The sequence below is a fragment of the Hylobates moloch genome, unplaced genomic scaffold, assembly GCF_009828535.3.
Source record: "Hylobates moloch isolate HMO894 unplaced genomic scaffold, HMol_V3 SCAFFOLD_10, whole genome shotgun sequence".
Taxonomy (NCBI): domain Eukaryota; kingdom Metazoa; phylum Chordata; class Mammalia; order Primates; family Hylobatidae; genus Hylobates; species Hylobates moloch.
Window position 1 is genome coordinate 110146062 of NW_026652285.1, and position 25633 is coordinate 110171694.

At 51.2% G+C, this 25633-nt stretch overlaps 1 protein-coding gene across 23 annotated transcripts in view; it reads left to right on the plus strand.

Annotated features, from left to right (window-relative positions):
- The window catches only part of CACNA1B (calcium voltage-gated channel subunit alpha1 B), a 244247-nt gene that overhangs the window by 175501 nt on the left and 43113 nt on the right, over positions 1 to 25633 (plus strand). For all 23 annotated transcript variants that reach the window (XR_009215330.1, XR_009215331.1, XR_009215329.1 and 20 more), the window contains 9 exons: positions 3044 to 3181; positions 3361 to 3562; positions 3881 to 4045; positions 4391 to 4501; positions 4962 to 5045; positions 18807 to 18923; positions 19319 to 19384; positions 21142 to 21233; positions 23463 to 23607. Coding sequence is in view for 19 of the 23 variants with exons in the window: in XM_058445703.1 (XP_058301686.1) it covers positions 3044 to 3181; positions 3361 to 3562; positions 3881 to 4045; positions 4391 to 4501; positions 4962 to 5045; positions 18807 to 18923; positions 19319 to 19384; positions 21142 to 21233; positions 23463 to 23607 (1120 nt within the window). In the remaining 4 variants the exon portion in view is untranslated. The remainder of the gene's footprint in view (positions 1 to 3043; positions 3182 to 3360; positions 3563 to 3880; positions 4046 to 4390; positions 4502 to 4961; positions 5046 to 18806; positions 18924 to 19318; positions 19385 to 21141; positions 21234 to 23462; positions 23608 to 25633) is intronic.

A 25633-nucleotide genomic window follows, 5' to 3' on the forward strand; every position in this document is an offset into this window, starting at 1 on the left:
GGGAGGTGTATCTGTCTAGGAGTGGAATTGCCGGGTCCTGGGTGTGCGTGTACTCAGCCTTAGTAGATGCTGCCAGGCCCCTGTGTAAAATTACACTCTCTCCAGCGTGGGTGAGAGCCGCACATCCTAGCTAAATCTTGGTGTTTTCTTTCTTGCCTTTCTGGGTGTAGTGGTCATTCACCGTGGTTTAATTTTGCACTTGTGTGATGACCAATGAGATTGAGCCCCCTTTGCTAGGGGGCTTGGCCGCTTAGGTGTTCTTTTCTGGAAGTGTCTGCCTGTGGTCCTGTGTCTGCTGTCTGCCTCTTTCCTGTTGGTTACTAGGAATCATGTAATGTTCTGGACAGGAACCCTTTGTCAGATGTACGGATCGCAGACGTCTTCTCCTCCTCTGAATGGTGCTTTCTACTCTTTTAATGGTGTCTCTTTTTTTTTTTTTCTTTCTTTTTTTTTTTTTGAGACAGGATCTCACTCTTTCGCCCAGGCTGGAGTGCAGTGCTGCTATTGCAGCTCAATGCAGCCTCGAACCCTCAGGCCCGAGTGATCCTCCCTCCTCAACCTCCTGAGTAGCTCAGACAACTACAGGCACGTGCCACCATGCTTGGCTAATTTTTAAAATTTTTTGTTGAAATGAGGTCTTGCTATGTTGCCAAGCTGGTTTCGAACTCCTGGGCTCAAGCAGTCCTCCTGCCTCGGCCTCCCAGAGTGCTGGGATTACAGGTGTGAGCCACTGTACCCAACTATAGTTCTTGATTTTAATAGAGTCCAAGGGATCTTTTTTATTCTTTTATGCTGAGTACTCTTTATATCCTGTTTAAGAAATCTATCCCAAGGCCAGGGATGTTTTCTTGTGTTTTCTTCTGAAAAGTGTTATTTTTGCCTTTCACATTAAGTTCTGCAATTTACTTGGAAGTTGATTTTTATGTGTTGCATAAGGTGTGGGTTAAGATATGTTTTCTGACGCTAGATACCCAATTCACCCAGCATTGTTTATTTGAAAAGATCATTCTTACCCAGTGTAATGGACTTTTTTAAAAAACAAAAACAAAAACAAAACAGCTTTAGGCCAGGCGCGGTGGCTCACGCCTGTAATCCCAGCACTTTGGGAGGCTGAGGTGGGTGGATTATGAGGTCAGGTGTTGGAGACCAGCCTGGCCAAAATAGTGAAACCCTGTCTCTACTAAAAATACAAAAAATTAGCTGGGCGTGGTGGCCAGCACCTGTAATCCCAGCTACTCGGGAGACTGAGGCAGGAGAATCGCTTGAACCTGGAAGGCGGAGGTTGCAGTGAGCCAAGATTGTGCCACTGCACTCCAGCCCGGGCGACAGTGCGAGATTCTGTCTCAAAAAAAAAAACAAAAACAGAAACAAAAAAACAGCTTTATTGAGATGTAACTAACACATTATACTGTTTGTTCATAACAATCCACTTAAAGTGTGCAATTGAGTGGTTTTTAGTATATTCACAGGTACATGCAACCATCGCCACAGTCAATTTTAGAACACATTTTCAGCACCTCAAAAAAAAAAGAAAAACCCACACCATTTAACTATCATCCCCTACATCCCTGTACCACCCCTAGCCAACTACGAATCTGTTTTTAATCTCTATAAACCTCTCGGTTCTGGACATTTTTTGTAAATTGAATAATACGATATGTGGTCTTTTGTGAGTGGCTTCTTTCACATGATGTTTTCAGGTTTGTCCACGCGGTGGCCTGTGTCAGAGCCTCGTTCCCTGTTATGGCTGAATATCTGTTCTGTGCTATGCCACATTTTCCTTATTCTTTATTTGCTGATGAACATTGGGTTGTTTCTACCTTGTGGCTGTTATAAATGATGCTGTTGTATACATTTGTGTCCACATTTTTGTGTGGATCTGTTTTTGCTTCTCATGGGTATGTACCTAGAAGTGGAATTAATGGGTGATTGGGTAACTCTGTGTTTAACTGTTTGAGGAAATGCCAGACTGTTTCCAAAGTGGCTAAAGCATTGTATATTCCCACCAGCAATGCACGAGGGTTCTGAATTCCCCATGTCCTTGCCAACACTTGTTTTCCATCTTTTTAGTTTTGGTATTTTTTAAATTACAGCCGTCATCATGGGTGTGTGGTGTCTCGTGGTGGTTTTTATTTGCCTTTCTCTGATGACGAGTGGTGTTGAGCAGCGTTTCATGTGCTTAATAGCTATTTGTATGTCTTCTTTGGAGGAGTGTCTATTCAGATCCTTTACCCATTTTTTATTTGGATTTTTTTTTTTTTTTTGAGACGGACTCTCGCTCTGTTGCCCAGGCTGGAGTGCAATGGCGCGATCTCAGCTCACTGCAAGCTCCACCTCCCAGATTCACACCATCCTCCTGCCTCAGCCTCCTGAGTAGCTGGGACTATAGGCGCCTGCCACTACGCCTGGCTAATTTTTTTTGTATTTTTAGTAGAGATGGTGTTTCACCGTGTTAGCCAGGATGGTCTTGATCTCCTGACCTCGTGATCCGCCCACCTCGGCCTCCCAAAGTGCTGGGATTACAGGCGTGAGCCACCGCGCCTGGCCTTTTTTATTTATTAGAATAGTTATTTACATATTCTAATTACAACTCCCTTATCAGACAGAGGATTAGGAAATAAGTATTTTTTCCCATTCTGTGGATTTGCCTTTTTACTTTCTTGATGTCCTCTGGGCATGAAAGTGTCAGATTTTGATGCAGCCTAATTTATCTCTGTATTTTTTATTTTGCTCATGATTTCAGTGTCACATCTAAGGCTCTATTCCCAGATTTGAGGTCATGAAGTTTTGCCCCTGTTTTCCTCTAAGCGTTTTATAGTTTTAGCTCCTTACCCTTGGGTCTTGAATCCATCATGAGTTAATTTTTGTCTATGGAGTAAAGTAGGGTCACATTCATTCTTCTACATGTGGACATCCAGTTTTCCCAGCACAATCGGTTGGAGAGGCCATTCTTTCCCCACGGAATGGTTTCAACACTCTTGATAGGTGGGTTTATTTGGATCTTTTGTCTTTGCCCTCTAACCTCCCATGTTCTCATTCCCAGGGGTCAGTATTTAGATTATGAGAAGGAGGAAGTGGAAGCTCAGCCCAGGCAGTGGAAGAAATACGACTTTCACTACGACAATGTGCTCTGGGCTCTGCTGACGCTGTTCACAGTGTCCACGGGAGAAGGCTGGCCCATGTGAGTGCTCATCCTGCTCTCCGTAGCTGGGGCAGGCAGCCCCTGTGCTCGGCCTCCCTTCCTCCCTCTATCCCTGGGCCCAGGCATGGAGGCAGACCCATCCTTGTGGTGCAGGACTTGAGTTCTTAGGGCTGTCTCCTTTGGGAGTTCCCCTGACACTTGCTCTCCTCTTGGCCCAGGGTGCTGAAACACTCCGTGGATGCCACCTATGAGGAGCAGGGGCCGAGCCCTGGGTACCGCATGGAGCTGTCCATCTTCTATGTGGTCTACTTTGTGGTCTTTCCCTTCTTCTTTGTCAACATCTTTGTGGCCTTGATCATCATCACCTTCCAGGAGCAGGGGGACAAGGTGATGTCTGAATGCAGCCTGGAGAAGAACGAGGTAGGTGGATGCTCTGTGGAGTCTTGCAGTGGACAGCGTGGGCAGCGCCATCAGGCTTCCCTCCTGCGCACAAATCACTCACAGCTGGGTCAGCTTTGGCTGCCACCATCTGCCAACACAGGGGCAGGTCCTCCTTTCTCCTGCAGAGGGACCAGATTTGGCTGGTTGAGGCCTGCTTGGAGAAGGGCCGGGCTGCTTCAATTTGCCTTCTCTCATCAGGGCTCCGTGTGAGGGCTGGTGAGACGGGGCTGGGTGCAGTAGATGCCGTAGGGTAGGTTTTCTGCTTCTGAGTCTCTGTGCTCCTTTCTCCCCTTACAGAGGGCTTGCATTGACTTCGCCATCAGCGCTAAACCCCTGACACGGTACATGCCCCAAAACAGGCAGTCGTTCCAGTATAAGACGTGGACATTTGTGGTCTCCCCGCCCTTTGAGTACTTCATCATGGCCATGATAGCCCTCAACACCGTGGTGCTGATGATGAAGGTGTGTGGGGCTCAGCACGGAGGGGCAGCTGGCGCTGCTAGGGATTGGGATCTGACCTTGAGGCTGAGTGGAGAGTCAGCCTTCTTCCTCCTGGCATGAGCCAAAGCAGTAATGGCCTTGCATCCTGGCCAGCATGGGATACCTGTGGAATCCTGTTTCCCTTTGTTGTCTGTGGGCTGGGACAGTGGGGAGGTTCTGGGAGGACTCGGGGAGAGCAGGAAGGGGTGTCTCAGGCCTAGGCAGGCGTGGAGTTCTGTCTGCCCCCTTTGCTTGGTCATAGTGGTCCCAGATGGGGTGTCTTGGGGCTGCCAAACCCATGGCCAACAGCACCTATTCCCCGGGCAGTTCTATGATGCACCCTATGAGTACGAGCTGATGCTGAAATGCCTGAACATCGTGTTCACATCCATGTTCTCCATGGAATGCGTGCTGAAGATCATCGCCTTTGGGGTGCTGGTACGTGCTTTGGTCCCCGCTTTGCCTTTTGACAACCTATATTCTGGTTCCCCATGTGTAGGGTGACCTTTGGGGGCTCACAATTTGGAGCTGGGAATTCTCCGAGTACCCAGAGTATGTGTGACGCTACAGGGGCCCTGGGGAAGGGGCTGTTCTGATACTCTTGGCTGCATAAGCTCTGCCCCCAGCATAGGTCCTGGGAGGCAGGCAGGGCTGGGTTCTTCCTCTTTGGACACATGGCTCTTAGTCCTGCCTCTGCCCAGGCCCAGAGGTATCTGTGTCCCTGGCTTTGACATCTGCTTAGCTCTGGCCTTGTGCTGTGCCCCCTGGGGTGGCCTGTCTGCCCTGTGCTTAGGGTCTATCACCCTCACCCCTTTCTTGATCAGGGCCACCACCTATACCTCTTTGCCAACAGAGCCCTCATCAACCGCTGGCACTAACTGCTCTTCTTTTTCTCTAGAACTATTTCAGAGATGCCTGGAATGTCTTTGACTTTGTCACTGTGTTGGGAAGTATTACTGATATTTTAGTAACAGAGATTGCGGTAAGTAGCATTTCTGTCCCTCCTTCAGGGTCCCCAGCTGGTTTCCTTCTAGAGCCTGCGCCCCTCAGTGCATCTCCAGGCCCTGTGTTAGCCTCTTCCTGGGTTCCCCAGAACCTCCTGGACACATGGAGGCTTCACTCCGGGGTGGAGTTTAGGGATTGGGTGTTACCTCAGCAGATATTCTTTCTTGAATAAGAAAGTGGTTCTCAAAGATCTTTTGGGCTGCTGGCCTGAGAGTTACCTGAAGCTCCATGGTAACAACTAACCAAGAAGATGTGAATCTTAAATTTGTATCTGTATAATATGTATCTAACAAGGTGGTATCAAAAATATATAAACTGAAACCAGTAAGGATTTATATTTTAAAATATTGCCCCCCACCGTCTATCTATCTCTCTCTATATATATCTAGAAATACTCATTCTTATCAAACATATGTGGATTATGTCTTAAAATTGACCAGTGCTGGGACATAAACTTGTCTCAACAAATTTCAAAGCATCTGAATCATAAAGCAATGTTCTTTGAGTACAACACATTACACTGGAAATCAATGGCAGAAAATCTCATTTGTTTGGTCTTAGGTTGAATTCTCGAGAAGCAGACGCAGACACGAGCACTCATGTGAAAGTTATTTCTTAAGTAGTGTTCCCAGTAGAAACCAGCAGAGGGGCATGGGGAAATGAGTGGGAAGAGAAGGACCAGAAATGCTGCATCCCAAGCCAAGTCCTGGTGGGTCAGTGTGGGTCGTCTCCCAGGGGACTTCTGGCAGCAGCGTAGGTTGCACCTCAGAGCTATACCTGCTGGAAAGGGAGCTGCAACGTGTTTGCCTCTGCACCCTCCACACGGCATTAGGCTGAGGCTGCACCTGGGGTGTCAATTCTGAGATGCTTCTGGCTCCCCGAGTGTGCCACGAGTGCTGCAGCCAAGCTGTTAGGGCTGAAGGGACATCTGACACCATCAGAGGAGGACCTGCTGGAGCACCAGGCTCCTTCCTGTTCTGCCCACACTTCACATTGGGTTCACTGTGCTCATTCTTTAGGATGGTGCTGGTCATGGTCTCTGGGAGACAGAGCAGAGCTCCCTTTGCTGTGCTGGTCCAAGCAGAGCTGATGTTCATCATCCCATTCCCCCCACCCTTTCTAGAGCCGCTGAGCTGATGTTCATCATCCCGTTCCCACACCACCCTTTCTAGAGCCCCTGCCCTGTGGCCAGCCTTCTGCTGCACTGGTTGCTGGCCTGGTGGGATGACCAGAGCCTCAGCCCTGTGCATCCCAAGTCCCTACTTGTTGCCAATCTTTGTCCAACCCTGGCTGCTGTGGTAATCCAGTCACAGTGAAGTCTGCTTATAGGCCAGTCACAGTGAAGACTGCTTATAGGAGCATGTTCATAGGAGCATGGAGAAAGGCCCAGTGAAGCCCCTGATTCCCAGAATTATGCAGTGGCAGCTCTACCCTTCACAATAATGAGGGTCAGATGATCTGGCCGGCATGGAAACTCTTTGTGATGCCTGCTGGCCTTCTGGCACGAGCAGCCCCAAGTGACCAGGTGGCCACCATGGCTTTGGTGTTGTGTGGTAGAAGCCTTCTCCACCTGTTTGAACCAGGGCCTTTAGATTTGCCAGACCTAAAACTGGGGAAGGTGAGCGCGAAGTTCATACTGGGTTTCTGGAGCGATGGTGAGACGGGCCACTTCTCCTTTCACCATTTCCTCAATCCATGCATTTTACTGATTGGGCACCCAGTACCATCGATTGGCCAGTGGTTCATCTTGAAATGTGGCACCCCAACCCCATGAAGTATATCATCAAGCCGGCATTTTATCTCTGCCTCTAAGGTCAGGGCAGCATCTCCTGAGTGGTGTTGCGTTAGATGATCCAGTGGACCCCGCGGTCACCTGGCTCGCATGCATCCCCTGCATGTGCTCCAAGCTGATGTTATGTGGAATCCTGTGTTGGTAAATCTCTGATACTAGCCCTGAGATGTTAGTGCCGGCACGGTACTGCACAAGGAAAGGCAAACCCACACCTGGGATGTGGGTGGATCCCAGTTGAGGCAAATCACTGCCCTTTCCAGGAGAAGGTGTTCTGATATAATCAGCTTACCACTAGGCATGGCACCAAACGGAGGCCCAGTGTTGCTGTCTGTTCATTCCAGGTAGATAATCGTCAGTAGTCATGGCTGGATCATGCTGCTGAGAGGCTCTTGGCCATGATGGTCACCCTATCCATAGGTCTGCTGTGTGGACACTGGGGCTGGTGAGGACAGAGGCTAACCAATATCTGTTGGTCGACTTATCCCAGTCCTTGGTTTTTAGTGCCCCATGGTGAGCATTGGTTTGCAAAACAAAGGCCTGTACCCCATGCCTGTTCCCAAGGCCCATCTGTCTGTCTCTCACCTAGACCTTGTTCCCTCCAGGGTCCTGACCAGCCGTTTGTACCTGCCTAGGACCCTGTTATCCTCAGCACAGGCAACTTGTTTTCCCCCACACACAGAGCTGACCAGGTACCCTGCCCAGGGCTCTGCTCCACCTCTGTCTTTCAGGCTGTTCCTATGTGAGGCTGTAGTGATGCCTGCACTAGTATACCAAGCAACCCATCCACAAACTAGGTCTGCGTTTCCCCCTAAGTTGCAGTGAATCCCCATGAAGTGATGGCGGGAGTGAGGTGAGGACGTCATTGGTCAACAGAGGTGTGTGTCATGGGGGATTGGGCCACATGTTGTGTGCTGTGTCCTCTAGACATGCTTGGGTTCGGTCATAGAGGTACCCCTTCCCTTGTTCACTGGGCCTGTGGTGGGTCTGACAGCATGTCACTGTGGGGAGATGCTTTGGTGTCACAGACAGCGATGTCTCTTGGTGACACACACAGCTGCCACCAGGGCCAGGAGCTAGGTTGGCCTGTCTCATTATGCTTCTGTTCTGTAGATGGCATGACCTGCTCCCAAATGCTAGGTGTCTGCACTGACTTCTCTGTGGATGCTTTCCCAGGACTTTACCCAGTGTCCTTACCTACCACATACACATCAAGGACCCTGGGGGTTGCTGGGTTTTGTGGCCCAAGTGGCAGGGCCACTGCTATCACATCATGGGTCTGTTAGAGACCCTACTCATGCTCTGAAACCTCTCAAACGTGGCAGCGTTTTGAGTTACAGCAGTATTTCCTAAGTGGCCTATACCATCTCCAAAACGCAAAGCAGCCTATCCGCAGTAGAAGTGTGAGGTGCAATCACTAACTTGTCTCTTACCTTGGAGTCCTTGTCCTGGCATAGCCCAGATCACTGGACCCCTAAAAACTTCACTGATGTGGAAGGTCCATGAATCCTTATAAGATTTATCACCTGTGCTCTGGAGTGCATCAGGGCATCTGATCTGAGTAACATAACGTCATCAATGTGGTGGACCAGTGTGGTGTTCTGAAGAATGTCCTGGCAGGCACAGTGGCCACACCTGTGATCTCAGGGCTTTGGGAGGCCAAGGCAGGGAACATCTTGGGCAGGCACAGTGGCCACACCTGTGATCTCAGGGATTTGGGCGGCCAAGGCAGAAAGATCACTTGAGCCTAGGAGTTGGAGACTAGCCTAGGCAAGACGACGAGACCCTGTCTCTGCAAAAAATTTAAAAATTTAGCCAGGCATGGTGGCACACGCCCATAGTCCAGCTACTCAGGAGGCTGAGGCGGGAGAATCGCTTGAGCCCAGGAAGTCAAGGCTGCAGTGAGCTATGATCACACCACTGCACGCCAGCCTGGGCCACAAAGTGAGTCCCTGTCTCTAAAAAATAAAAATAAGAATTCCAAATGATTAAGAGTACCTTTGGACCATGTTGTAACATAGGGTCAGACCGTTAATGTCTGCTGTGGATGCAAACTGCTTCTGACCCTGCTTAGCAGTGACTGCTGAAGAGTGTGCTCACCAGGTTGGCACCTGTGTGCCAAGTCCCAGAGGCTGAGTAGATCTGTTCTATTAAAGATACCAAATCTCCCACAGCAGTGGGGACTGAGCCTGGGTTATCTGGGGTCCAGTGTCATCCATTGTGATCCAGTTTTCTTGCACGGTCCATCCTGGTGAGTTAAATGGGAATGAGGTGTAGACCAACCACCCCTTTATCTTTTAATTATTCGAGGTGGCACTCACCTCTCCATTCCATACTGGATGCAGTGTTATAATTTACTGTTTTGGCTGGGGGGTGTCGGTGTTGAGGACTTTCCTATTGTTATGTCTAATTCACATGTCGAGGAGCCAGTGTGGTGGGTTCGGCCAGTTAGTTAGGACTAGGCAAATGAACACCAGCTGTGCCTGGGCACACGAGACCACTGAGAGATGGGCCTGGGCCAGGGATTCATTGGTGTCCTGGCCCCTGCGCACACTCTGACATGGAGCCGCAATCTCATTTTAGTTCCTTGGTATCAATGTTATCTTGGACCTTATATCCAACAGCCTTCAAAACATCCGGGTATTCTTTCTCCAGTGTGCAATTTCTCAAGTAAACAAGCCAGATCTCCTTGGGGAGCGGCAGAGAAATGGTTGCTGTCTGGATCCAGTGTGCAATTTCTTAAGTAAACGAGTCCGATCTCCTTGGGGAGGGCAGAGAAATGGCTGCTGTCTGGACTCCCTCTTGTGTTGTAGGATTCTTCTGCAAGGGGGCCCAGTCTCTCCGCTAAGCTGTGGACCCAGGATCTGAAAACTGACTGGTTGAGAGACTTGGGAGGGAGCATGTTTGTCCATGGCAGTGGCTAATATCAGCCTTCTGCTCACTTACTTTGATTCTTTTGAATTCCATATTTACATATGTTCATCTCAAGCAGCATCCTTGTTGGCGCTACCCCTCTGTCCTGCCTCTAGGAATGCCACGGCCGATTAGCCGAAGCAGCATCCTTGTTGGCAATGCCCCTTTGTCCTGCCAATGCCATGGCCGATTAGCCACCACTGTGGACCTTTGCAGGTCAGGGCTCTTGGTTGCCATTGAGGCCTCGCCACCCACGGTGGTGGTTCCAGGCAACCAGCCATGGAAGGGAGCCAGCCTCGTGTGATGGTGTGCTGCCATGGAGCCCCTGCAGCTCCAGAGCCTCCTCTTCTTCCCAAAGGAATCCCTGCTCCATGACAGCACCTCCTCCCGTCAGCCCTGGCCTGCAGAAGATAACCACCAGTGGCCTTGTGCGTGATGCCAGTGCCCTCCTCCCAAAACGCTCTGAGAAGCTGGTTGGCTCGTGGGCACTTGGATCTTACATAGTAGGTTCTTTCTAGCATGTCTACCTCTCTGAGCCTTTTGGTCCTGTGCTCAGCATCTGCCAAGGCAGTTCTGGCACCTTCACCTCATTTAATGTGGGCCATGAGGTTTTGCAAGCTCCTGGGAGTCATCTCAGCAGCCTGTTAGCACCTGCTTCAGGTGCCCTCGCCAGGGTATTGGATCCTGAGTCACGGGAGAAAGCTCCCCTACATTAAAAATAGTTTTTTATCCTGCCTGTCTTCCAGCCATCCTCATCCAGTCCCTCCCACCTTGCTCCTGCCACACATACCTGTTATATCACACAGCCCTTCACCAAGCAGCCTTTTTTTCTTACTCAGCAGGACCACTGCTTCCCAAGTCAGGCTGTATGAAAACTCGAGTTGTGGGTCTAGTGCCCGGCATGGGAAGTGAGGTGGAACTTGGGGAGGGTGAGTACCGTCGTGGAAAGCATCCACCTCAGCTGAGACTCCTGCAGGTATTCAGACAAGACAAAGTGAGGTCCTCCAGCAGGGAGGGGACGCTCCTGCAGGCCCAGGCAGGCCCGGGGCATCTGAGAGCTCTGTGTTGGGGGCATGCCCACACTAGTATTCCTGCTCTGCGTGGCAGGGCCTGCCCTTCCTCTCCGGGTGCTGACGTTGGAGCATGAGAGACTTGTGGAGCCCTCTCTAGAGCCCTGGTCCTCCCTCGAGTCCCAGGCTGGTCAGCACATTCCGAAACACAGACCACATTTGGGTTATGCTTGGAGTTGCTAATTGACAACTTGTAACGTTTTTTTCCCCAGAGTAATTGGTGGCACTTAGCCATGGTTCACCAGCTCTATCATCCTTACAGTGCCCATTCCTGACAGCCTGTAGATGCTAATGATATCTTGCAGTATCGTTATTGGACCCCTTTCAACCCTTTACAGATTTGCCCAAGATGAAGGTTTCAGCAGTTTTAATGCTACAGCACACCAGGAGTTACCGTCACCTCACTTACCACCCACCAACAGAGGAGAATCTGTCCAGTGAGCCACTCCCCAAGGTCTCCATCCTTAGAGTCGGCTTCCAAGGAACCACCCCTGGTGTCACCTGTCTTTGGATCAGAACCTGTGATCCAAATGTGATTTACTGGAAGTGTTTCCAGGAATAGTTGGTGAGGATGGGGGCAGTTGGATAAGGAAGAGATCCAGTTTCAAGCAATTCCATGTAATTTGGGCTCCTTCCTGCAGGGGATCTCTGAGGGTAGTGTGGATGCCACATCAGAGTTGTCCCAATGAGGGGCAAGAGAGTGCAGCATGGACTCCACCTGCAAAGCAGGTTCTGGCAGCCTGTGGGAATCCCTGCATCAAGAGACCCAAGTGGGCCGGGCACGCTGGCTCACGCATGTACTCTCAGAACTTTGGAAGGCTGAAGTGGGAGCATCGCTTGAGCCCAGGAGTTCGAGGCTGCAGTGAGTTATGATTGTACCACTGCACTCCAGTCTGGGCAACAGAGCAAAACTCTAAAAAAATGAGAGAGAGAGAGAGAGAGAGAGAGAGGCGGGGAGGCAGGAGGAGAGAGACAGAGGGGGAAGGAGAGAGACAAGTGCTGCTGTGAGGTGTGAAAGTGCGTTGGGAGCCAGTGTGGACAGAAGCAGAGCGATTGCAGGGCCTGTGTGGCTGAAACACTAACAGCACCTTCTCCACTTTTAAGGAAAGGAACTTCTGAATAAGTCATGGGTAAAAGATGAAATGATGGAAATTAGAAAATATAAATAACAGAAAAACAATGAAAATGCTGTATATTAAAGCTCATGAGATAACAGCTGAAGCAGTACTCAGAAAGAAATTTACAGCCTTAATGTTTATATTAGAAAAAGAAAACAGTGTAAAAATTAATGAGTTTAGCATCTAACTTTAAAAGTTAGAAAAAGAACAACCAAATAAGCTCAATCAAGTAGAAGAAAAATGTAAGAATAGAAATTAAGAAAGTGGAAAACAAAGACTAGAGAGAATCAATAAAGTCTAAACTTAGTTCTTTAAAGACTTAAAAATTGACACACCTCTGGCAAGATTAATCAAAGAAAAATAAGAAGGTAAAATACACGACGTAAGGCAGGGGAGAGGGGTCATGACGGTAGGTACAGGAGGGAGTAACGTGAATAACGTGAAGGAGAATATTGTGAACAGTTCATGCCAGTACGTTTGAAAACCTAGGTAAGTGAACACATTACTAGAAAAATATAAATGACTGAATCTGACAAAAGAAGAGAGAAAAACCCGAAATTGTTCTTTATTAAAGCATTAAAGAAGTTGAGTCAATAAACAATCTTCCAATAAAGAAAACACCAGATTCTAGTGGTCTTATACATTAGGTTTCTACTTAAAATATAAGGAAAGATCATTCCACTCTTAAACAGATTCTTCTAGAGAACAGAAAAAGAGTGAACATTTTCTAACTAACTAGACTAGTATAATGTTGACATTAAAATTTTTTTAAAAAGAAGAGAAGGCTGGGTGCAGTGGCTCAGGCCTATAATCCTAGCACTTTGGGAGGCTGAGGTGGGCAGATCACCTGAGGTCAGAAGTTTGAGACAAGCGTGGTTAACATTGTGAAGCCCCGTCTACTAAAAATACGAAAGTTAGCCAGGCGTGATGGCGCAGGCCTGTAATTCTAGCTACTCAGGAGGCTGAGGCACAAGAATCGCTTTAACTCAGGAGATGGAGGTCACAGGGAGCCGAGATTGCACCACTGCACTCCAGCCTGGGCGACAGAGTAAGAATCTTTCAAAACATATAAATAACCAGAACTCTGGCACTGCTGGTGGGCGTGCCAGCTGGCACAGCCTCTGGGAGGACTCAGCAGCACCTCGAAAGTTGGACATGTGCATACAACCCAGCAACTGTACTCCTAGGCAGGTGTCCCAGAGGGTGTCTGCACAGATGACCCCCAGAGGCATTTTCACACAAGTGTTCCTGGCACCAGCGTTCTGCCGGCCAAACAGAGGCATCTGAGTGCCCATCGGTAGTAGAATGTGCCAGTTGTTAGGGTCTCTGCTAACGTAGTGAAAATACGCAAATGATGTGAAATTGAAACACAGCTTTGTGGGGGTTTCTGTGTGTGCACCCCCTTCCGGTGACATCAGCACAGTGTGGATGCTTCTCAGAAACAGTTTGCGGTCAGAGCACAGGTGTGCGCAAGTCAAAGAAGCCTGCAGGCAGCCTGATCCCACAGCAAAGGCCAGGGATGGGCAAGCATAGAATATGCGTTTTCAGAGTTTACGGTAAAGCTGAAAAGACAAGCCATGATTAACAAGAAGGGAAAGTAGTTGCTGCATCCGCAGAGCAGGAAGGGGACCCAAGACGGCTTCGGAAGTGATGGTGATGTTCTTTCCTAAAGCTGGGTGATGAATATATATAGATACTTGGTTTTACTTTTCTTTAAAATATTTATGCATAATCTTTTATGTGATATGCTTTATGATTTAAAAAAGTTAATGATCTGAGTAATCCAGGCAAAAAAGCTGAAATCTGCCATTTAATCAGAAAAATCAGAAAAGTTTAGTCTCCCTAGCACTGGTGTTGTGTTTCCCCGTGGCTGCCTCCTCCCTATGCGTCTCGCCCGGAAGCAGTTAGTCCCAGTGTGCTTTCCGAGAGGCACAGGTGGGCTGTATTGCTGATTCCTAAGGGCCTCCTCCTTGGAAACAGAAATCTTTATTCATCAAATACAGTGATGGAAACATTGAGCTCCCAACTATAAGGACACAGCTTGGTGGGAAGGGGTGGTTTCTGCGTGTGTGCACCTCCTTTCCAAGAGGGGCGGGGACTGCTGACTGCTGAGAGGGCACAAAGCAGAGGGTGCCTGGCTGACATCAGAGATGTGCAGAGAGCCCCAGTGCCCAGCTGGGTTCTAGGGAAACTTTCCCAAGCCCCAAAGAGGGCCTGGTGTAGGGCAGAGGCCTTGATACAAGACAGATGCCTGCTGCAATGCAGGCAGCCAGACCAACCCACACTCTCTCCCTCAGCTGCAAGACAGTCAAGGCCAGGGCTGTTTCTGGTCCTGTCAGACCCTGGTTCAAGCAAGCCCTCCTTGGCAGCCCCTGCCAACCCTGGACACCCAGCAGGTGGGGGGCCTGAGAGCTGCCGGTTGGAAAGCTCAGCTGTCCCCTGGCCACCCTTGCTTCTAGAGCCCAGGTCATCTCCTGTTCTGCCTGGAGGAGAAAAGATGAAGGGAAAGCCATCGTGTGGACTGGTGGTGCTTTGTTTTGTTTGTGTGTCTGTTTTTCATTTGGAGCCACTTCATATGTTTACTTTGTGAATGCACTTTTTTTTCTTAGGCAAAAATATGAGTGTCAGTTCCCATCCCCAACTTAAAAATCAAAATAGAGTTTTAGCAAAGGGCACCAGAGAGAGGGCTCCAAGCAAGCATGAAACTGACATTGATTTCTTTGCCTGGAAATAAAAAAAATAAATAAGTGTCTGTGAGTCAGCTTTGGATTTGCATTACAAACAAGAATGCAAATAAATGCCACCTTGTCTGCATAACCTACAGACTTCAAAAATATGTTTTGATCTGATAAATTTTAAGAAAAATAATGCAGGTTACCAAAATCCTAATTTTCTATTTAAGTAATCAGAGTTTGAGTTTTTGCTTGTGTTGATGACTCATTTTCTCTTTTGTTTTCTGTTTTTGTTCTTGATTTACCTTAACCTACCTGCTGACTCACGCCATCCAACCAACATACAATGCGAAAACCCATGTCTCCGTCTGTATGTTGTGCACCTGCCGCTCAAACCTCCCCAATTTGTAAATAATACGCAAATATCCATCCATGAAAACATCACATGTAGGAAACGGTTGGTTTCACGACTCTGAACGGTTCTTGCAAGTCCTTCCTTCGCTTGCTCTGCTCCTCTCCTGCCCTCTGGTTCCTGGGACTCCAGCCCACTGCCCTCTAGGCGTGTGGTTGGATGCGGCTGCACCCACTCACCTCTGGCCTCCTGGACTTGCTCCCTTGGCTCTGGGCATCCAGCAGGGCTTCTGAGGGCCCTCCTGGCAGCGGTTTGATTCTGGGAACTGGCCGTGGGCGGGGCTTCCCTGAGACCTGCCCAAGGAGAGGGAGGTGGGGTTTCTGGAGTGGGTAAGTATCCAGGGCAGTTTTTCCTGTTGGGACTGGCTCAGATTTGGGGAGGCTTTGCAGGACATGAGTTTGTCCGTGATCCCTGCGAGTCCATGGTTCCTGTTTCACAGCCATCTCCCACCTGCTGTGTCCCCATCAAGCCAATCAAGAAGGCCCCGCTTTGCCCAGGTGGTCTCTGCAGAGTCCCCTGTAGCTTCCGTCCTTCTTGGAGTGACCGTGCCTTGGAGTGGGTGGGGTCAGTCCTGGGGTTCAGGGCTCAGGGGCAGGGCTTAGAGTTTTTGTCTTCATGACTCAGGAGGTTTCTTGTAGGGCTGAGTAGAAGAAGGGGGCTCTGCCCCTAGAGGCAGTAGAGCCCGGGCTCCCCGATTCGCATGTCACTGAATTGTGTGTGTGCCTCGGTCAGCAAGCTCATGTGGAGTGCAGGTCCAACTGGAGCTTCCTGCTGGGTCTTCAGGAATTTTAGAGCAAAGATATTTGGTAACTGACCCAACTTTAGCTGTGACTGTGGAAATTAATATAAAGTAGAAGACGTTTGAGAGTCATGTAAAAGTGAATCTTTGTGATACAGCGATTCACAATTGGAGCGGAAGAGCTTGCGTTTTGAGAAAATACCATTTGATGCTGCAGAAACACCCAGGCGATGTCATCTGCAAGCATCCAGCTCGTGCCAGTCAGGCCTCTGCTCAGCGTCACCCCCTCAGAGAGCCCTTCTCCACATTGTCTGTCCCCTGTCCTCTTTCTCCACCACACGTCCACACCTGACATGTTACTCACGCACATGCACGTCTCTTTCCTGTCTTCAATCATCAGTCTCATTAGAATGAAAGGGAGCCACACAGCAGTTTTTCCGCACCTGCTGGGCCTTGTCCTCTGGCGTGGTACCTGGCCCACATCGGGGCCCACAGATCGGGGTGGGGTGCCCAGCTGACACTCGGGACAAGCCCTCACTTCCCTGTGACTCTGGCCAGAGGCCGTGGTGGTCTTGGATACAGGGGATGCTGGTCTTGGTCCAGAGTCAGTGGGTCACTGTCGTGGCACGGTGTCCTGCAGTGCTAAGAGCAATTTTAAATCCCTTTTCTCAAGTAAGCCTCACCTTCTGGACTGGGTGTCCCCGTGTTTCTACTTTGTGGATGAGAAAGCTGAGGATTGAAGGGTTAGGGACCGTTGTCCCATCAAGGTGAGTCAGCCACCACGTTGAGGGCACAATGGTGTGCCTTTGGGTGCCACAGGCCTTTTCCCACTCAGGTAGAAGTAAGGAAGGGCCTGGCCTTGAAGTAGGTGTGGCTGCAACAGAAGCCATGGACTCTGTGAGGTTGGGGCAGGCTGTGTCCGCCTCCGAGGGGCTGGTGGAGGCCAGAGGTGATGGTGCAGGTGCACGGCGTGGTGCTGCATGTGCTTCTGTCCCTTGCTCTCCTGCATGCAGCTGGCATGGTGCCCGGCCTGCCACGCTGTGCTCGAACATCTGTGGCTGCCGTCACCGTCTGTCTTCACAGCTCTCCAGGGTGCCCGTCTCCTGCCCCCAGCCTCTCCTGAGTACCCACGGGAGCCCCGAGAGAAGCCAGGAGGAAGGGGGGAATGTGGGTCTCCACAAAAACAGAAAGTGATGGTGGCTGAGGTTGGCATTCGTGCATTAAGTAATTTGGACAAACTGTTACTCTCCACTCACCTCTCACCTGCCCTGTTGTCTTCCAGTCCTTCCTTCTTACGTGGCAGCCTTTATTTTCCCCAGTGTCTTCAGGAAATTTTGCCTGTGCTGCTGCCTGACTGTGCTTTGAGCCAGTGGGTGCTGTGTTGCCCCAGTCCCTGCCCCTCCAGACCCCCTGAGCACAAGGTTTCAGAGTGGGAGCCTCCAGCCCCCAGCTCTGCTTCATCATCTTACATAAGGGTCTCCTGACATGGGACTGCGGCCCTCCACTCCTGCACCCATGTTTCTAAGATGGCTGGCTTCTCTGTGGGTCCTCGTGGCCCAGAGTTCTTGGCCATCTTGTCTACCATGGAGATTTTCATTCCCTGGCACAAGCAGGTTACAGAGCTACAGGTACACTTGTGATGCCCTCTGGGGTCACACCCTGAGGTCTACTGCTGCCGCCTTGCTGATTTGGATCATAGCCTGTCCTTGTGCCCACTGGCCATGGACATCATTCAAAACCAGTCCTGCTCCCACAGTTCCAGCATCCCGCCTGAGAGCCAGTCCCTCGAGTTGACTCCTCAGCCACCCTGCCCCTGCCAGTGGAAGTGGCAGACCCAGGCAGAGGTGTCCTCTGAGTACAGGTTGGGCCACTGTCCCTGGAAGGAAGAGCGAGGCCCACCCCTCCACTGACACCTCATTCCCACCTAACGGTAGCCCTGGAGAGTCGGGATGCTCTGCCAGGCCCTCACCGCCTCTGCGCCTGCACATGCTCCTGCTGCTGCTGTCTCATTCGACATCTGTGTTCTCTTTATTTGATGACTGAATCTGACAACACGAACGTGTCTCTGAGCCTGAGCTGCTTGCATATTTTAAAATGCTGCAGTGGCAGGAAGCTGCTCTCAGGCTGTGTGTGGGCACCTGACCTCTAGGTAGACAGAGGGCAGAAAGCCTCCTGGGTCCACAAGCACCCCCGTCTGTGCACGGACACCTCCCCAGAGCCTGCTTCCCTGAAAGGGATGTGCCAGTACAGTAATTCAAGTGCCCTGGGGCCACGTGGAGGCTTTACTCCCAGGTAATCTGTGGAGTCCCGGGTTTATCCATTTATCCTTGTGCTTGATTTTGAGCCCCTTGGATGAGGGAGCTACACTAGACAGCCTGGGTTCTCTAGAGCAGAGGCCTGTTTGACCGTGAATTGCAGAGGTGGCTTCCATGGTGTGAGCAGCAGAACACCTGTACCTTCCATAACTTGTCTGCACACACCTGGAGCAGCCTCAGAGGAAGTGTTTGCCCCTCTGCCAGGCCCCAGCGAGGGTCCCAGGCAAGCAAGGGTTTTGCTGACTGAGCCAGGAAGGAAAGGGCATGGCCGTGAAGCCTGGGCGGGGGTCCCTTCAGGGGTGCTGGGTGGAGAAGCAGTCATGCCCAGCACGTGGTCACCTTGACTGTGTCCTGCGAGAGGTGGTCACTGCTGGAGGCCCAGCCACAGGTGATCTCCCAGCTCACCTGGCAGCAGAGAGATGCCTGGGAGAACTCTCTGTTGCTCACGTTTGGGGGTGGGGAGAGGCCTTAGAGCCAAGGAGGTTTTCTCTGATTTGCTGCATGAGAAGTGATTTGCAAGGACAAGCTTTACTTCTGGAAGATTTTCTGGTGGCCAATTGCTGCTTAGACTGTGAAGCAGAGACCTTTTATTTTAATCTTTTTAACCACTTTGGGGCCACAGGGATGTGGGAAGAGGTTGTAGGGTGGCAGCAGCTTGCCTGCCCTTTCAGGGCTTCTGAAGGTCAGAGAACAATTCCTCTTCTCTGCAGAACAATTTCATCAACCTCAGCTTCCTCCGCCTCTTCCGAGCTGCGCGGCTGATCAAGCTGCTCCGCCAGGGCTACACCATCCGCATCCTGCTGTGGACCTTTGTCCAGTCCTTCAAGGTGGGCCAGGCGGGGCGCCTCCGTGCTTTCTGTCCCCTTCCTCTGTCTTGCTTCCCCCGCCCCCAACGCAGTGGCCCCTCCTTTGGGAGGCTGGGAGAGGGTATGGCATGCAGGTTTTGTGGTTGTATGCCTTGTCCTGTTGTCATTTATAAAGACATTTTAAGTTATCCATAGGTTCCCTTGGTCATGCTCACAAGAACCCTGAGGTGGGTTTCATGACTCCAAGTTAAAGATAAAGAAACTGAGGCATCATTTGGTGGAGGGGCTTGGTGGCCAGTGGATGGAGCTGGAGTAGGCTGAGGTCTGTGTGACCTCAAAGGCCCAGCCACCGTAGCAGGAGGCCTGGGCGTGGTGGCTGGGAGGTGCCCGTAGCTGACCGGCCCCTGTCTCTGCAGGCCCTGCCCTACGTGTGTCTGCTCATTGCCATGCTGTTCTTCATCTACGCCATCATCGGCATGCAGGTGGGTGCTCCCCTTCGGGACAGAGCGCGGTCCCGGCCTCCCATCCCCTGGAGCAGAGGGGCACTGATCATGATTGTCAAATCATCGTCATAATCAGTTGACCCTTAGTGAACATTCTCTGTGAGCCAGATCCTGCTTTGAGCACTTGCTGAACTTACATAATCCTCTTTTCTTACTTTTTTTTTTTTGGAGACAGAGTCTGGCTTTGTCACCCAGGCTGGAGTGCAATGGTGTGATCTTGGCTCACTGCAACCTCTGCCTCCCAGGTTCAAGCGATTCTCTTGCCTCAGCCTCCCAAGTAGCTGGGATTATAGGTGCGTGCCACCATGCCCAGCTAATTTTTGTATTTTTAGTAGAGACAGGGTTTCACCATGTTGGCCAGGCTGGTATTGAACTCCTGACCTCAAGTGATCCACCTGCCTTGGCCTCCCAAAGTGCTGGGATTACAGGTGTGAGCCACCGCGCCCGGCCTAAACTTATGTAACCCTCAGAAAGACTGTTTTACGGAGGAGGACACGGAGGTGCCACAAGATTGGGCTGCTTGCCCAGGGCCTTCCTGGTGTGGGGCAGCTCTGGCCCTTGGCCCATTGCCGCCTCTCCAGGTGGATGCACCGTGGTGTTCTTGAGGGCTGCATGGGCTTCCACCCAGTGATGGTAGGGTGTTGGGGCACAGGTCAGAATGGGTGCTGGCTGTGTGGTGGCGGCGCGTTTGAGCACAGCTGCGTTTGCCAAGTGGCCTGCACAGCAGCGGGCGGTTATCCTGTTAGTCTGGCAGCCGCGCTGAAGGACAGGCCTGACCCGTGGCAGGGGTTACATGCTACTGGGGAAAACCGCCTGAGAATGTGAGCAGAAGCACATCAGATCCTTGCACTGGGCAAACTTGGCTTGCATAATTTAGATTTTCTTTATTTTGCCAGAGAACACTTTGTCAGCTATTTGGGAAAAAGCATTTAAAAAACATAAAGCAGTGTCCCAGTTATAAATCTTCGGCATCTGACCACTTTTCCAACAGTAGGGACGGAAGAGGGACCCGAGTGTTAATTTGTTATCGAAGGTGCCAGTGTTTCAAAGGTTCGCTGAAAACTGATTTCTAAACTCTATTTCAGGGATTGAAGAGTTCTCTTGCTTTAAAATTTGCAGAGATCTGATGCTATTTAAATAAATAAATAAATAAATCTTTTTTTCCTGCTTTGGTCTGTGGATGTACAAGAGCACATACGTTACCGATCTTTGTGGATGTGTCATAGTTCATAAATTTGCAGCCAGATTCCAGATTTTGGGCTGAGTACAATTACTGACCCATTTGCATTTCTTACTGTGGAAAAGTCAGTTAAAATGGATAAAAAGCCAGTTGTGCTATTGCATATGTTTTAAAAAGACATTTTCCCATGATCTATCAGACCTGTTACCAACATAATGCCTGCTTTGGAGTCGCTGCTGATCCCACTTGAAATCACTTCCTGTGTTACGTGTGGCAGAGGCCTCACAAACTTAGCTCGGGCTGTTCTTGTGAGTGTTTCAGACTTGCATCTGTGGACAGGTTCAGAGCTGGAGCCGGCACATTGTGTAGCTACGGAGAGGGCGTCTATACTGGGAACGCACACTGGTCTCCCCTGGGTGGGAGTTCTCTGGTGTAGGGCAGCCGCCCATCTCATATGAGGTCCTCGTATGGCTCGCAGACCCTCTCTGGCTCGGTCCACCTGCCGCGGCTCCTGCAGACCCAGCAGTGTCCGTGCCATTGCTCTTCTCCATTGCAGGTGTTTGGGAATATTGCCCTGGATGATGACACCAGCATCAACCGCCACAACAACTTCCGGACGTTTTTGCAAGCTCTGATGCTGCTGTTCAGGTGTGTTGTTCGGTCAGCCCAGGCCAATGTCCGCTCTTCCATCAGGGACCGCTTTACTCAGGATGAAGAAGGCTGGGCGTCAACCATGGAGACCACCCACTTCTAATTCCCCGACCCCACTGGCTTCCCCTCAGCAGGCCTTTCTGGTTCTTCACCTCTCTCTGCTCCTCTTTTCCAAAGGCTCTTGATATCTGCCCCAATCTCACAACAGGCTGAAGGGAAGCCCTGAGGGAGGTCATCCTGGGAGCCCTGGGCCAGGCCAGCCTCTGCTGCCTTGTCTGTGCTCCCTGGCGACAGCTTGGGGGCCTCGGGTGAGGCTCCAGGCAGAGGTCTGGGAGGACAGAGGTGCCTAGCAGGGGCTCTCTTGAAGTGCGGGCCTCCAGCTTTCCACCTGCGCCCTTGTTGATTACAGGGATTGGTGGGATCGAGGGCAGTAGGGCAACAGGGGGAACTGACCAGCAGAGTTTGTAGCTACTCAGTGGCCCAAGGAACCCAACTGACCAGAACTGCTGGTCTGAACACACCTTTATTTTCCACCATCTCTCATGAGAGCTGCCGTTCCCTGGGCTCCTGGATCCAGCCAAGCCAAGTAACAGGCAGAACCTGGAGGGGCCAAGAGGCCGTGGCACAAGCTTCGGGGCCTTCCGAGGCCTCCTGATGGAGATGTGCCAGGAGAGGGCTCAGCATCAGCTGCTGTTCCTGGGCGCGGAACAGGAGCTATGGGCCATCCTGGTTTGAGAGTGAACTTGGAGCAGAGGGGAGGTGGGTGAACATGTTTTCCTACCTCCTGAGTCTCCCACAGTTTATCACTCACGAGCCTAGCACAGAAGGAAGGAGCTCTTTTAGGGATTTACCGTTTCAGTTCATGTATGCAAATGCACTGGGCTGCTGCACGGCCAGCCCCGGGGGATGTTCAACACAGCCCACCCTGCCTGCAGATGCACGCTGGATGAGCTCAGACCCAGACGTGCTTTGCTGAGCTGCCTGGAGAGACCTCTTGGACTCTTGTTTCTTTGCATAAGATAAGCAAGCACCCTTAGGCTGACACTGTCCCCAAATGATGTTGTTTTCTGGGCTTTAGCTGCTGCGTTAATTTTATTTCATCTTTTATTACTATTCTGCCTCATGCCGCAAAAGATTTAAGGCAAACCTGTGAAGTCAGCCTTAGTTTTGAGGCCTTTGGTCTCACAGCTTTCTGTTTCTCCCTGAACTTCGTGTTCCCTGGGAACACCCTTACCAATCAGGCCCGGCACAGGTTGAAGCAGCAGCCCTGCAGGAACCCCCCTGCCTCCGGCTGTCATCAGTGAGGAGTGGGCCCAGCTTATGCCCGGGGCTGGGCACACAGACACACGGAGGTGGGGACCCAGGCCTTGGACCCACTTGTACCCTGCAAGCCTCTGGTGCTGGGTGTGTCCAGGTAGAGACTCCCTACAGGAGCATCCAGGGTGGCTGCTCAGGGCAGGGTGCTCTTGAGGTGTTCAAGGACCAGCAGAGGCCTGAGTGCTTGGAGTGGACTGAGCTGGAACCGAGATGGGGGTGAAGTCAGGGAAAGAGTGGGCCGCAGGTCCCACAGTGCTATGGGCAGCCATGTGGATTTTGGCATTTCTGATGAGCGAGGCAAGTCATTGGAGGGTTTTGAGAGGAGAAAGAATGTGATCTGACCTGTGCTTAGTGGACCTGCTTCCTGCTGTGTAGGGCGGAGTGAGAAGATCGGCTCAGAAGCTTCCATAGCACAGGGCAGGTCCTGGTCACTTGGCCTAGGACAGTGAGGAGTGGTGAGAGCCTGGCTGTGTTTTGAAGGCAGATGATCTGATGAACAGGATATGGAGAGAGAGAGGAGGCAAAGATAACGCCCACATTTTTGGTTGGAGCAGCTGGAAGGAGAGTCACCATTTCTGGAAATGAAGAAGACCAAGATGGCGTGTGTCTGGGAGGAGGTCAGGAGTACAACTGGGGCCTGTGGTGTCCACAAAGAAGTGCCCACCCTGGCGCTGGCCCCTGGTGCTGTAGATGATTTTTAGTAAGCAGTGGTTTCCCAATTAATGATCAGTTTGGAAATCTAGTGCCAGAAGTTTCCTTTGAAGAAACAGCATCTGTGACCCAGGCCTTGCACACGTGTGAGCTGTCTGTGGGAAGGAGCCCAAAGGAGTGGGCACGCTTGGCAGCCCCACAGGGCTTGGGCTCCCTCGAGGGCCTCTGTGAGCCTCACAGCTCTGCCCTTCTTCTCAGGAGCGCCACGGGGGAGGCCTGGCACGAGATCATGCTGTCCTGCCTCAGCAACCAGGCCTGTGATGAGCAGGCTAATGCCACCGAGTGTGGAAGCGACTTTGCCTACTTCTACTTCGTCTCCTTCATCTTCCTGTGCTCCTTTCTGGTGAGTCCTGGGCACCGTGCCCCTCCCAGTGCCACGTCTTGTCTCGGTGCAGCTCAGGCTTCCCCCACATCTGCTGCTGATCCCTGACTCTGATCCAGGCCATGTCACAAGCTGACGGCCCTTGTTTCCCCAGAGGTGGCAACTTCGTTAGCCCGAGAAAGGGCCGACATGGTAAGGGGCTCCTGTGGGCCATTCCTTGACATCCGTGGAAAAGGGTTACATTTCTAGGGGCAACTGTTCCTTAAGTTCCAGCTTCTAGAAGGTCATCCACTGTGGTGATGGGACGTGAAGGGACAGCATCCCAGCCAGTGTGCGGGGAAAGCAGCCGGACTGGGTGGGGAGGTCGGCAGGGCAGGCCCCAGAGGTGCGGATTTTATTCCACATCCATGGAAGCCTCTGAGGGCCTCACAGGATCTGCTTGATGTTTTACAGCTTGGCTCTGGCTTCTGTGTAAGTAGTGAGGACGTGGCTGCAGGGCAAGTGAGGAGATGACTGGGGGCAACAGTGGCCTGGAGAAAGGAGAGGCAAGGGAGTGAGGTGGGATTGGGCTGCATTTTAAAAGTAGAGCTGGCATGATTGATGATAAGAGATGGGCATGCGAAGAGGAAAAAGCAGGCTGCATCCTGGGGTTTTCTGGGGCCACAGGGCGAGCAGTTCTTCTGAGATGGGAGTACTGGGGAGCTGAGATTAGGTTAGGGTTGGAGGCAACAGAGATGCCCAGTGACCTCTGGGCTGGATGGAAACGAGTTGTCGTTAGTGTTCGGTGTGTTCGTGGGGCTGCATGCTATTCGCTGGATCCCTGTTAATGCGAAGCTTAGTGCAGTGACCTGCATCCAAAGCAGTGCCTGAGTGCCTGTTAGAGATACAGATTCCCGGGCCACTCCCAAGACTGCATCAGGGTGTCTTGGAGATGGATCCAGGAATCTGAGTTTTAACAAGCTCTCAAGGTGACTCTGTGTGTGTTGAACTTTGGTGAGCACTGACATAGGGGAAGAACAGTGTTCAGAAGAAGGCTGAAGACTCTGCCCCAAGGGCATTGAGGAGGCAGAAGGGAGCACTAGATCCAGAAACTGAGGAGGAGCAGTGCGGGAGGCAGGTGGAGAACCAGGAGTGGGCAGAGAGAGGAAGTAACCAGCCATGCACCATATTGACGGAAGGTGATGCAAGATGATGACCAAGAATTGTTCATTGGGCCGGGCGCGGTGGCTCACACCTGTAATCCCAGCACTTTGGGAAGCCCAGGCGGGTGGGTCACCTAAGGTCAGGAGCTCAAGACCAGCCTGGCCAACATGGTGAAACCCCATCTCTACTAAAAATACAAAAATTAGCCAGACGTGGTGGCAGGTACCTGTAATCCCAGCCACCTGGGGAGCTGACGCAAGAGAATCGCTTGAACCTGGGAGGTGGAGGCTGCAGTGAGCCGAGATCACGCCATTGTACTCCAGCCTGGGCAACAGAGCCAGACTCCATCTCAAAAAAAAAAAAAAAAAAAAAGAGGGAGGCTGAGGCAGGAGACTCGCTAGAACCCAGGAGGTGGAGGTTGCAGTGAGCCAAAATTGTGCCACTGTACTCCAGCCTGGGCAACAGAGCAAGACTCTGTCTCAAAAAAATAAAAAATTGTTTATCGGACATGGAAAGGCAGAGGCTGTTAGCGCCCTTGGCACATTGTTCCTCCGTCAGCGTAGTGGGAGTGAAGGCCTTGTTGCCGCAAGTTTGAGAGCCGGTAAGAGGAGAGGAGCACAGCCGGGACAGAGATGCTCTTGACAGTGAGCAGCACTGAGGAAACACCTTGAGCCTGTGGCCCTGACTCTAAGGAGGAACAGCTGGCATGGGCTGTGCTTTTCTCTAGCCACATTCACTCCTCAGTACAAGGGTGGAAAAGTGGATCATCCAGATTCGGGATTTCCCAGACAAGTGCAAGGAGGGAGAGAAGGGTGTGTAAGAGTGTGGTTATCGTGTTGGACGTGGGATCAAAGCTGGGGACAGAGGAGGGTGAGGGGCAATGCCACTGGATTGGAGGCTCTCA